At 42.5% G+C, this 12,909-nt stretch overlaps 1 protein-coding gene across 3 annotated transcripts in view; it reads right to left on the bottom strand.

The window, feature by feature from the left end:
• NEURL1 (neuralized E3 ubiquitin protein ligase 1) overlaps positions 1-12,909 on the bottom strand; it is a 142,459-nt gene that overhangs the window by 9,375 nt on the left and 120,175 nt on the right. For all 3 annotated transcript variants that reach the window (XM_066554675.1, XM_066554677.1, XM_066554676.1), the window contains exon 4: positions 7,504-8,184. In XM_066554675.1, the coding sequence (XP_066410772.1) occupies positions 7,504-8,184 (681 nt within the window). The remainder of the gene's footprint in view (positions 1-7,503; positions 8,185-12,909) is intronic.

Raw genomic sequence — 12,909 nt, 5'->3', positions numbered from 1 at the left:
GTTCAGACTTTCATGAGGAACAGAAAAGGAGTGTACTTTATGGCTTTACTGGAGCCTTGCTGTCTGCTGTGTCCAAAAGGGCAGCGGGGCACCAGCACATCCATTACCCTCCTGCAGTCACAGGCACACTCCAGCTAAGCAGGGGAAACAGGAAAGCTCCAAATGCCACAGAGGTTTTTGATTCAGCAGCTCTCACAGCCCAAACCCAGTGTGCTCCCTGGAAGCAAAGAGCACATAGCAAACTTACAGTGTATCTGTCTCAACCTGACAGGTGAAGTTCAGTGGTCACTCAGCACTTACATCCTGCAAAATCCTGAGGGCACGGAAACCATGCAATGAATGGCTGAACTGAAGTGAAAGAGTCATAGAGTTGGAGCTCCACCTCTCAACCTGAGAAATTCTAGAGCAACAAAGCACCCAGGCACATGCTTACATCAAGAAGAGGTGAAAAAAGAAGCCTGGATTAAGTAGCTGAAACCACAAAAAATGAGAGTTGGTGCTTTCATCTTGTTTAAGAAAAACAAATCAAGGGTATTTGGGAGACCACAGCAAAGATAGTTCTGTGAGCAAAAGGAAAATTGCTGCCTAACCCAGCACCTCCCAGCTCTGTGCTTTTCCAGGAGGGACAGGTATAAATAGGGTGGTAGATGCAAACAGGAAAGAAATACTTTAACTTTTCTTGGCCAGCACTCTCTGGATTTCCATGGGCACTGCTGGATGCAAAGGGATCTGACAAAGAATCAAAGAAAGAGTTTAATCTGCTATGTGATTCTCACAGTAGCCAGAATAACTAATTCACACCAAGTTAGATCAAAGAATAGGCAGATTTTATCTGTCCTGACAGACAAGTTGTAAGGCAAAGAGGCTGGTATGGATGTATATTTACTGTAGGAAGGCAAAGGTATTATGAGATAAGGGAAATCTACACCTCACTTACTATGAAAATCTCACTACAGCCAGTAATTGTTTCTTATATTAATGATGATAATAGTTCCTGCTCTTGTCAAGGACTATGTGCAGAGGACAGGACATTTGGGAGCCCTGTGGCTGCTGCTGGAGGAGGTGTGTTTGCTTTCCCCAGCCTTTACCTGGATACCAGCTCACACCTCAGAGCACAGGCTGATGTCACTGACCACCTGTCCAAGTGCAGGTTAATTATGCGTCATGTGTGATGGGATCTTCAGTGTGTGGTACAAAGGTGCCACAAGCAGGTATTAACACTGACATTGCTGGCACTGACCACAGGGAAGTCAAGCATTTGAGTGCATCCACCTCTCCAGTTTTCCAAGGCCCAAGTTATAACTTGTCCTCTCTCACACAGCAGCTTCCCTTTGTGCTAACTCTCCTTTGAAACAAAGAATATAAAACAAAAGGTGAATGGAGAGCTCTGTGCAGTGCTAGAATCAAGCCCAGCAGTTAAGGATGCTCTATTATCTTTGTAGCTGTTCCAACTTACCATCAGTAATGTGTACTTCACTCAGAATGAAAGCAAACCATACATGATAGGAGTATTTATGATGAGGTATCAATTAATACAAGTGGATTGCCTTCCAGGAGGCACAGAATATTAACTCTCCTCCTTCCCCCAGTCTCTAACACCATAAACTACCCTGTACCCTGCAGTGCACAGGAATTCCAGGCTGTTAAATGACACACATGTGGGCCCATTAGATCCCAATCAGCTTAAATGAGGCCATTTTCCATACAAATCAAAACATGGAAGATGGAACTCTGGGGCATATCTAATTGAAAGTCTGTTAAAGGAAGAGATTCATTATGTGCATTTCTGTGCAACAATGTCTAGGCAGTTATCAGGCTTCTCTTATGCTGTGTTTAACTCAACAATTTCCATGTCACTGCAATGAAGCAAGGGGGAGAAAGATCAAAATTCCAAATGGATAATGTACTGACCCCCTCAGAGATCAGAGAGGGGGGGGTGTGATTTGCTACTGCCAAGAACTATCTTCCCTCAAGCAGGAGAGGCTTCTAAACTCAGAGTTGGAGGACTTCTGGATGCTTCTCACTTATGTGAGATACTTTTCTACAAACTCACCTACAGTCTGTGCCATGGGCAGTGTCTGTAACAGCTGCACATACCAAATACCATTTAAATATTTTGTGTCCTCACTGCAGTAATTGTACATGCCAAGTAAGTATCTAAGTGCAACCAGAGAGGAGAAGCTTTTTGGAAGGGACAGAATCTCTGCCATTGGATGCTGGAGTCCTGTGACAGTCAAGGATCAACCACAGGATAAAAATCTCATTTACTCAGGACAAAAACTTGGAAAGATGAGGTAAGATGGGATCATCTCCCAAGAAGTCTTACAGATTTTTAGGAGGATCAGGCCAGACAACTGCCACAGGAGAGACAAGAAAGAAGTCTCCCATGGGGACACATTGGAGACAGTAGTTGCAGGAACAGTATCAGCAAGATTAAGTGAGGGATTCTGGGACATGGAGAAAAAATACTGTTTAGAAGAGAGAGGGCAGATTCACTGTCCTGTGAATCATTAGTGGTCTGTGGTGAGCTGGTCACTCACCTGGGATAGAGCAAAAGTCAAGGAAAACCAGACAGGGCAGTGTGATGAACATCACTGAAGAAGACAAAGTAATTCCTTCTGGTAAACTATTGCTCTCTGACACTTAAGGAAGACACTACTCTGTTCATCCATGAAGTTTCAGGTCTTTTCAGTCAGCTCCAGGAAAAATGCTGTTTTAACAAAGGCAGCACTACCAGGACTGCTAAGTTTGACCACCAGTGAGAGTCGCAATGGGCACGGCTCCGATAAGCCTGCCTGTAACTGGGACTGGCTGCAGCTGGCAGTCCTTCAGACTGGCACCAAGGCCACTTTAGATCAAATTTCACTGTTGATTTAAAGAGCCCTTTGCCAGCAAATTGTGTCCCACAGTACCCTGCTGAGCTAATTTCCAATTTGGTTTGTTGCCCACTGGTGTTGACAGAAATCCCGAGGACACAGAGCCGGTTTTTCTGCAAGCCCCATGTCCCATGATCATTCTTCCTCATCTCCTCAGTTTTGAGCACATTGTCCAATTTCAATAAAGTCTTAAAGAAGGATGCAAACCTCAGCAACAACTGATATGTAAATATTTTTCAATGGGCAGCTAAGCAGGAGCCCCAGCTCATGTCCATGGTAAAGGAGGTGGGAAAGTGTCCCAGGTACTGCATTTATCCAGCATGGATGTGAATTCAGACTTGCCTACACCAAATGCTGGCTCTTGGGTTGTTTTTTTCATGCCTAGGACTGGCTCTTGGCCAGCATTAGGAGACATCCAGAAAGCTGCTATATTGTGCAGCTGTTCTGGTGGGGCTGGAGTTATTGAAGTGCATGGAAAGAAAGGACACAGATAAGTTGGCAACCTGGCTTCATTAGTGTGACTGTTGATAGAACATGTTATTTCATTGCTCAGAAGAAAGCTTCAATATTATTGGAAAGGATGAAATTCACAAGGGAAACCAAAACCACAAAAAAAAAAATAAATTAAGCAAGTTGTTTTACTTGCTAGCAATTCAACTCTGAGACAAAAGAAAATAAAAGAATATCCCCAACCGTTTGGATCCTCAAACATTAAATATATAAACTTATTGCTGTGATAGCTTCTCCAAACATGAGTCATACATTTTGAAACCTTATGGGGTCAATCAATTTAACTTCATAAATGAATTACACCACCAAAACCTGACCAAAACCAGACCATTGTATCCAGACTGGCTCATTTCAAACTTTCAGAGCTGTCAATAAAACTGTGTGAGAGCTGAAATGCTTACCAGCAAAAGCTGAGAGCAGTAAATCAAATTTAATGGGCTGGTTTTGTTGACTATATAGGAATGATATCTGAAAAAACCAACCCAAGCCTCAGCTAATGAAATTCCTAAAGGATACACAAAGATTGTTTCATTTCTACATGCCTAATGATCTGGGTTTCTGTTTGGTTGTTTTTATGTGCATAATCCCCAGAATTACTTAATTAAGACCAGCACTTAACATATAAAATATTTAGTAGGGCTTCCCTAACAAAAAAGATCTATTGCCTCCCTCAATAGCTGGTTCCTACAGTTAATTACCTAATTTATGTTTAATTTAAATTTGTGTCCATTTCCCAGCAGCTTGATATTTTTTGTGCTATTATCTGCTACATGAAAGTGCCCTTCTCTTTCATTTATCTTTGCTCTATGTGGTCAAGTTGCCTTTTAAACTTATCTTTGAAACAAACTGACTTTCTTCTGCCTCCCCTACAGATGACTGTGGCCTCTCACTGCATTAAAGTGGGGCTTGAGTTTAATTTATTTTACTTTTACTGGGATGGCATGAAGGATAATAGTGTTTCCAACCTCATCTTTATTTTCAGCTGTTTTATTTCTCTTACAGCGAGAATACAGCCAGTATACGATGCCAGATTGATAAGAGGAAAACAGAAGTCAGAATTCTTTACTATCCAGCTATCCCCACACTGCCCTCCTCTCCTACAGAGTCCTGTAAGATCACCAGCCTGGGTAGAGATGTTCACCCCTGATATTAGGAAATAAATGTTGTATCTTCAGCACTGTGGAATAACTGCAGTCAGCAAATGTCAGCTTCTATGGCAAAGTCACAGGCCAGCAGAGACCTGAGCTTGCTCCTGCTCTGCATCAGGACCAAATAAATAATGTCCAGTCATGAAATACAGTATTCAGTGATCAATACCTGGAGTCATCTTGTTCTCCAAGTCAAAAACAAACCTTCTCTAGGTGTAAGAGTGGCTGTCCATTCTCCAAACAAAACTGATAAGCTGGAGAAGAAGAAAACCCAGCAACTTTAATTTCATTTTATAGTCAGCTGTAGTGCTGATGTTCCTTTAACACTGTATAATGTCACTTTGGTTAATCTCATAATGGTGTGCCCCAGAAACAGAATGACATCTGCCATTTAGGATAGGTTTGGTACAATTATGCCTTTTGCAATAGTTGTGTCTTATTTCTTTCAAGGATATGTAACTTCACTTTTTCTATTTAAACTAGAAAAGATTACTATAAATGTCTTCTGCTGTGATATAAAGCTCAAATTACAAAAGACAGATCTCACAAAATTACTCTTGTTTGCATTCTGAAGATGGAGCATGTCATTAGAAAGATGAACACTTTACATTCTTCTTATGTTTTCTAATATTATAATGACACATATTATGGCAAGCACCATAATCTGTTCCACTGCAGTGCAAACAGTGCACATCACCTCCCTAATAAAACTGCAATAGTTAGAGTTGGGAGTTCATTATTTTCTTTGCCTTCTGTCAGGATATTGCTGATCCATGTAATTACTGCAGTTGCAGAGATGCAGTTGGGACAGCAACAGTGCTTTTCTCTGGGCAGTTGTACTACACTCATGTTGTACTGATACTGGAACTGCACTGCTCCCAGCATTGTTATACTGGAAATATAGCTATGAAAAGCTCTATTTGTATTTTAATGCCTGTTAAAAATTACAGGCAAGCTCCAATTCCAGAGTATTTAACTTGGAGATAACAGCTTGCTGCCCAAGCTGATGTGGATAAAGTTGTACACTCAGCAGGGTCCTACCCTTTCCTTGAGAGAGGCAAGGTCAGCAAGTCCAGCTCTGTTCACTTACATCTCACTAAGGAACAATAGCCCATTTTTAGGTTCTTTCCCAGTGACCAAAGCTAGAAAAGCCTGCCATGGTCACAAACACAAGAAGTGAGGGGTTTTCCAACTCTGCACATTTCATTTCATGCATACAAGTGTAGATTTATCTAAAACATGCACTGGGCATGTACTGGTTTGGGCTGAACCTGTGATCAAGCAGGGAGGACATTTGTAGGGCATGCACAGCAGGAGGTTTACACAGGAGGTCTGTGCTCATGCCCATGCTCTGTCAAATTCAGTATGAGGATGTGATTCTGTCCCTCTGGGGAGACACATCCTTGCTGGCCTGTTTCAGAGCTCATTGCAAACAGGCTCCTTGCTCTGTGCCAAACTGCCAGAATCAGTGATCTCATATGAAAGGAAGCACTGGCTGATGATTTAGTTTTACCAGCAGCTCAATGACCTAAGTATGTTTTCCTTCTAACATACACAGGAGCATTTAATCTCCTGCTTTACTGAGCTCTGTTTGACTTCACCTACCATTATCACAATGACATGCTGGTGGAGAGCAGAGCAAACCATGGATTATGTACAGTACCCACATCAAATGTAATCAGGCTGAATTAGCAGGGATTGAGTCTCGGGCTCCTGGAAATAAATTGCAGCATTACATTTGTCTTCTGTGAGCCTTTAACAGCCACAAAACACTCACAGCAGAGGCCTATGGTCAACTTCAAACAAATTATACAAGACATTTCATACTGTGTTTAAGGTGAACTGGACCCTGCAGACAGATGTGTGTGTGTTCACAATTTATCTTCAAATACTGTCTATAAACCATAAAAAAAGGAGGTGTTGGTTGGCTCTTGAATTTGAGGGAGAGGCAGATTGTTGGGGTTTTTGTTTTTTTTTTCCTGCTAGGTATGAGGAGGATTTGAAGCAAGATGGAATATAAGTATACTTAAAGTTATATAACAGTATAAACAGAAAGGAGCATTTTTTAATCTTCTTCATTTAGAGAGATACTGGGAATTACATCATGTTCTCAGAATCCATCTTTTACTGTCTGACACTGATACAGCAGAACCATGATATGGTACAAATTAATGATTGAACACATCCTATACTTGGTCTAAAATACACACACAAGAAAGTAAATTTGATCCTGAGAAATGTTATTTCAACACTTTTCTCTCCACACCTTCCAACTGTGACTTGCAGCTTCATTTCAATGAAGTATGTCAGCTAAAAGAGCTGAAAAAACAACAAAAATACCAAGAGGCCAGCTCTTCAGATGTCTCTCAACCTGTGTGAGCTACACTGCCTTTAAAAGGGCTGGAGGACAAGGAAACTTTTCTCCAATTGAGATGGTCAGTGCCATGCTCAGTGAACCACTGGGTTTCCTCTCTGCTTGCTGGCTTGCCTCTCACATGCAGCCTGGGAAAGCAAGGGCACCCCTCTTTTGGGAGTCCATCATCCCAGATATCTAACACACAGAGAAGGGCACCAGATCTCTTTTCTCCTGCTGGCTATGTCTTACATTATCTCAGCCCAAAGCACCTCTCCTCTGCCCTCCTTGCTTCTCTTAGGTCAGTGATGACTCATCTGTACTTTACTGGAGGTCCCTGAGGCTTAATTCATTATCTGAAAAGATCTTTGAGACCATCACATGAAGGGTGTTACAGAAGTGCAGAAGGAGGTTAAGTCTTGTAACTCAAACCCGTATGCTATGTTTGTGCCTTTGCATTTTTTTTTTCTTTTTATGAAAGACCTTCTTTGACATACAAACCAAAATTTGTACCTCATCCTAGAGCAGGAAGGGAGCCATTCACTCCCTCTCCCATGATGTACCCCCCTCCTTGCTTCCTTGTGCACAAGGTTTGGAAAAAGGGGGTCCAACATACCTAGCAATCGAATTTGCATGATGGCGCCGTGTAAAACGAAGAACATCCAGAGGGGCTGGGAACAGTCCGCGCACACCTGCATGCCAATGCTGGCCCCATTGTGGCTCAAGTGCAGCTCACCATCAGAATTCACCATAAATCCCAGGATGTCTCCGCTCTGGAGGGGCACCAGCACCCGGCAGATGGCCCAGAACTCCTTTCGGTCGACCAGGGATTCGGGGTTGTAGGGGAGGTCGCTGGGGCGCAGGGTGCCGGGGTCGCAGGACGTCACCCCGTAGGAGAGCGTCCCTGTGCGCACAGCGTTGGACTTGTTGATTTTGACGAAAATGGTTTCATTGATCCGAAGGGGTCTGCTGGTGAACACCAAAGTCCTCTCCTCCCGGGCATGCTCCAGGCGGGCCACGGTCTGGTCATCCAGGATTTTCACGTGGGGTCCCCGGAGGAGGTGGAAGCGGAGGTCGCTCTCCAGCTGGGATGGGAGCAGGTGGGAGTGCTGGGAGTTGAGGGAGTTCTGCGGGATGGGGCAGGTGGTGGCCGTCACGTGGAAGGCGTCCTCCTGCAGGTTGAGGTCACACAGGCTGACTGAGAGACGCGTGTCCTCCGTGTCCCGCCGCAGCGAGGGCCGGCGGATGGCCGTGAAGGAGCGGGGCCGCAGGCAGTCGGGAGGGATGATTTCACTGTCTGTGGAGGAAAGAAACCAAAAAAGGGGTCACTTTCAGAGAAAATAAAAATGTCCAGGAGCTTGAAAAAATATGGGTTTGCTCGATATGTTTAAAAGGGAGAATCCGAGACCTGCCGCCATTAAAAAATTTTCCCCTTTGCAATATAGGAGCAGAGTATCATAAAATGTACTTGCAATCAATTGCTGTTCTTGTACTTTCCCCACCAGCAACAACGTTTCCAGCTTCTGAGCAGGCAGACTCAAAATCAATGGCAAGAATTGCCCAAGGGAGGCTCTCCTTGGAGAGGGAAAGCAGAGGATAAATATCTGAAATGCACCCTCAACATACCAATCAATATCTATGCAGGCTCTCTTTCATGCCCTCTTTATTGTCTACAGTAATTCTCACAGACTTATGAAATAAATATCTAGCTACATTTTTTTTATTTTAAAGAAATTGCTATGTTCAGCTCTATATTATTTATCACCATATGAAATTTAATTAATATTTCTGTCTATAGCTAATCATTAGTGTCCTGATTCTCACTGCAGAGCAGTACAGACATGAATTTTACAGTTCAGAATTTGAGAATATGCTGGGTTTTAGATATACAATACAATAATTCATTATTTCCAACCCAAATAATTAAAATTCAAATCCACAAATATACAACTAAGAAAGATGATGCTCAGACATTCAAATCCACCAGTGGAAACAAAATTGAACCTTATCTTCTTTGTTAGTATCACCTGCGGCTTCAAGAACAATTTTTTTTTTTCTGAGAAACATACTCCCCTGTCTTTAATGCTGAAATTACCTATATTTAACAGATCCTTAGCTGTGCTGTTGTCTTAGAAATTTTAAAGTACAATTTACTGAAAAAAAACACCTTCATTAAAAAATTATAAAGAAAGCAGAGATCATGCAAAAATTTATTCTTATGTTCAACTTTCTGTGAAAATTGAATATGTGGGAAACTTCTGGGATGGTGTAAGAAGCTGAGACCCAATTGGACTGAAGTGTGTTGTGGCTTTGAGCTCAGATCCAAATAGCAGGAGGTGACACCACCCCAAACAACACAAAGCAACACCCCAGCGTGAGATGTGCTGCAAACACAGCACAAGGTGGAACAAGGGGAAGAGGCAAAGTTGTCCCTAAAGCACATGCTAGGCCCTTGCAGTGGACACCTCTTCCACCCACACATCCTTGGGGTTTTCTTTATGACAACAAACAGCAGGACATCAGGTTATCTGAGGATTTTCCCAGTGGGATGTACTCTCTCCCAGTACACCAGAGTAGTAGCTCTGTACTGGTATGCCAAGGAATAATGCCAGCTACTGAGTAACCAACATCTCCTGCAATATCTGTGGTCTGACTAACAGCCTTTCCTGTCCTCCTCTTCTGGGAGTCCTGACAAGAGCACACCCACACAAGGTTTGGCTTCAGTAGAGCTCTTTGCTTTGCTTAAACTGGATTATTCCAGGCTCCTCTTTAAATAAACTGCTATTACAAGGGAAGCAGAGTCCTAAATAAAAATGGGCTTTGTTTCTCATATTTGATTTTCTGCATACTGATATTTCAGCGTCTCAGAAGTTAATTGAAGAAAAGGAGGAATAAATAAGATCAGAAATTACCCCAAGTAATCTAGAAGTGGGTCGCATTAATGGGCTAGCATTTGCATTCCAAGTGCTCCTGCTGGATAGCACTGGACTTATTTTATCCTCCTTTAGCTGGAAACCTACATAGGAGAACAAATTAATACTGGCAGCTGATGACAATCCTTTTGTGTAGGTGAATGGATAGAGACCGTTCTGAATAGGAACAGAAGGTCCCCTCTATTTTATTCCCTGTAACCATGCATGTGCAGCCTGGCTGACAACTGTGATGTGTGGGTAGCTTGCAGCCAGGGTTTTGAAACAGCTTGTTTTCCACCAGGATGCTTGCATTTCCCTTTGGCTGCTGGACAGAATATCTTTTTCCATCTGAAAAGAGGTTAAGAGAGATGGAGTTTTGCAGGCAAGACACATGGCAGTGATAGCAAACCAGGGTTACATATCCAACTGTTTTACTTAAATCCCTCAGTAGCTCAGATGCATGGCCACCTAAGGAATAAAATGTCTCTACCCTATAGAAATGACTGTGACACTTAGTTCATTAATGTTTGCAAATAACCATGGAAGAAAGGATTGCAGTTTACTGGCTTCTGAAGTATGTTTGTGAAAATTTAGAGATGAGTCTCTAAGAGATGCTGGCCTGTATTGCAAAATATCCAGCCAAAGGAAAAAAAAATCCCATTGAATATAAATCAAAACAAAAGTGGGATTCATCTTTTGGGGTAGTAGGTAGGTTGGAAGAAATGTGGAATGCCATTTATCCACAATAACTGATGATGGCCAAGGGATGTGAAAGAACAGATCTGGTGAAATGTGGAACAAATGAGGTGACTTTGACCACTTTCTTTCTTTCAGAAGATGCCCAGGAATTAGTTGTTTTCTTCCTTTAAAGCTTCAGCTCTCACTTTTTAAACACAGACCAAACTAGTCATGCTGAATACAGACTTAAGCTCTTCATGCTGGAATGGCCCCATAACACAGTCTTAGCCCTGCAAAACATTTACAAGTGATTTTTAATGCCTACAAAGGAGAGACTCCTTTGTTCAGGAGCATTTACATTTACAGAGGCAAATCTGGGGGATACCTCAAAAAGACTGAAAGACTTCATGTGATGAGACTGTAAGACACGAAATGGGTCCAACAGCCCATTACCAAGGACCACCCAGCTTCAGCCTGGAGAATTTAGAAATCATTCATCTCTTCATTAAACATCTGAGGCTATAAAATTTTTTGTATAAGACAGTTGGCAGTGTTACTTTGGGAAAAGTCAATTGATGAGAGATCTCCTTGGGTGAGAATAGATGGACTTGTGAAGACCACAGCTGTCCCAAAGCCACCAGAGCCAGCATTAACACCACCAGCAGCTGGCCCTGACCATGGCAGCTCAGTGGAGCTGGCTGCCCAGGTAGTTTCCAGAGAGGTTTTGCTGAGCTCTGCATCAGTGCAGTTACAATGTTATTTCTGGATTTTGAGAATTATAGTTTCTGGTAGCAGTACAGACAAAGCCAAAGTGGAAAGGATTTCTACTAAATACAGATTTTCTGCTCCTCAGTTGGAGAATCTGAGACACTGAATTTAAAGGATGTCTATCTTTACAAATGCCTTTGTATTTTTTTCTAGCTCTGTTTAAGAAAAAGGTAAGGAGGAATAATTAATTTATCTAAGTAGAAATGAAGGGCACTTGAGCAGTGGAGCTGCCTTCTATTTTCTTCTCCTCTTCAGTGGGGTTCATCTGCAAAATTTAGATTCTCAGCAGGTGATTCCTTACACAGAAAAAAAATTTCAAGTATCTTCCTCATATGAGAGGTTTCAAAGCTTTCCATTTTCCTGCTCAGAGGGCATGGAAGAGCATCCCACTTTGTGCAAGCTCAATGCAACTGCAGCAACACTTTAAAACAGCTTTTACAAGGAGCTGGTGAGCAGACAGATGCAGCTGAAATCACTGCACTCAGATCAAAAGTATTTCACTACCAGCTTTCTTTTGAGCCACTGCCAAATGTTGTCTTCTCAAAATAATTTATTTCCTTAAACATGTGTTATGTTAATATGTAGAATACATACATTATCTCTGTAATATATAGAGATCACATACATGCAAATTGAATACACCAGCATGTACAGATCATCTCAGCCCCACACATGCCCAAAGGGAATGTGTTGCTGTCAGACTGTCAAATCATCATTTCCCTCCTCTTTTTCTTTTTCAGTACTGTCTGTTACTGCCTGAAGGCTTGACTTTCCAAGGTCATGAGCAGCCAGTATTCCTACACCTGTAAAGGATCTAAGACAGCAGAGCAAACTCAGCTGGATGCACACACAGGCTGGAAACTCAGACTGTGTTTAACTGCAGCTCAAGGGACACAGACCTCCTCTTGATCAGTTTCCTGAGATTGGTGCAATCCTATGACCTCCATGAACTGTAATTCTTCAGAGTATGAGGTCTGCAACCAGTCTCCAGAATGAGCTATGGAACACCTAGTGTAAATAAACCAACTTTGACTCTTACTACTACAAAAAAATAACTTATAATTTGGGGAATCAGACCATTCTGTGAGAACCTTTAGAACATAGCCCATTTCTAATGATCCTCCCTCCCTCCCAGAAGAGAGAAATGCTGAGAAGTCAAGGAAGTGTGTAGTGATTCCTAGCATCTGGAGAACATTTCTGTCCCCAGCTACTAAGCCAAGAGTAAAAAATTAGCAAGGCCAGAATTTTGCTGGTATGATGCCTCCCTTTCCATGTGAAAACTCATGGTTTTCCTTCCTTCTGTTCTTTGCTTTACTTTTCACAAGTGCAATTTTCTTCTCTTAATCCTTCACTTCACTGGGTAATGGTATTTTCAGTGAGTACTGGTGCTCATGGTATAATTTCCATGACCAAGCAACCTCAGGGGTACTGAGCTACCAAAATACACTCAGAGGCCCCTGCAAGAATATTCTGTGTAAACTTGCACCTGCAAAAGGATGTATACTATACTGTTCCCACCACCCTGGAGTGGCTGCATTCCCACTCAGGAGTGCAGATGAAGGCTCTTTTTCCCACCATCAGCTCTACCTCTCACAAGGAGTTACCCAGGGAGGACAGCTGCCCTTCCAACACCCATAACCTTGCAGTACCTCCTCTGTGGTGTG

The sequence above is a fragment of the Molothrus aeneus genome, chromosome 8 (genome assembly GCF_037042795.1).
Source record: "Molothrus aeneus isolate 106 chromosome 8, BPBGC_Maene_1.0, whole genome shotgun sequence".
Lineage (NCBI taxonomy): Eukaryota > Metazoa > Chordata > Aves > Passeriformes > Icteridae > Molothrus > Molothrus aeneus.
The sequence above is the reverse complement of the archived record's forward strand: the minus strand, read 5'-3'. Positions and strand labels throughout refer to the sequence as shown.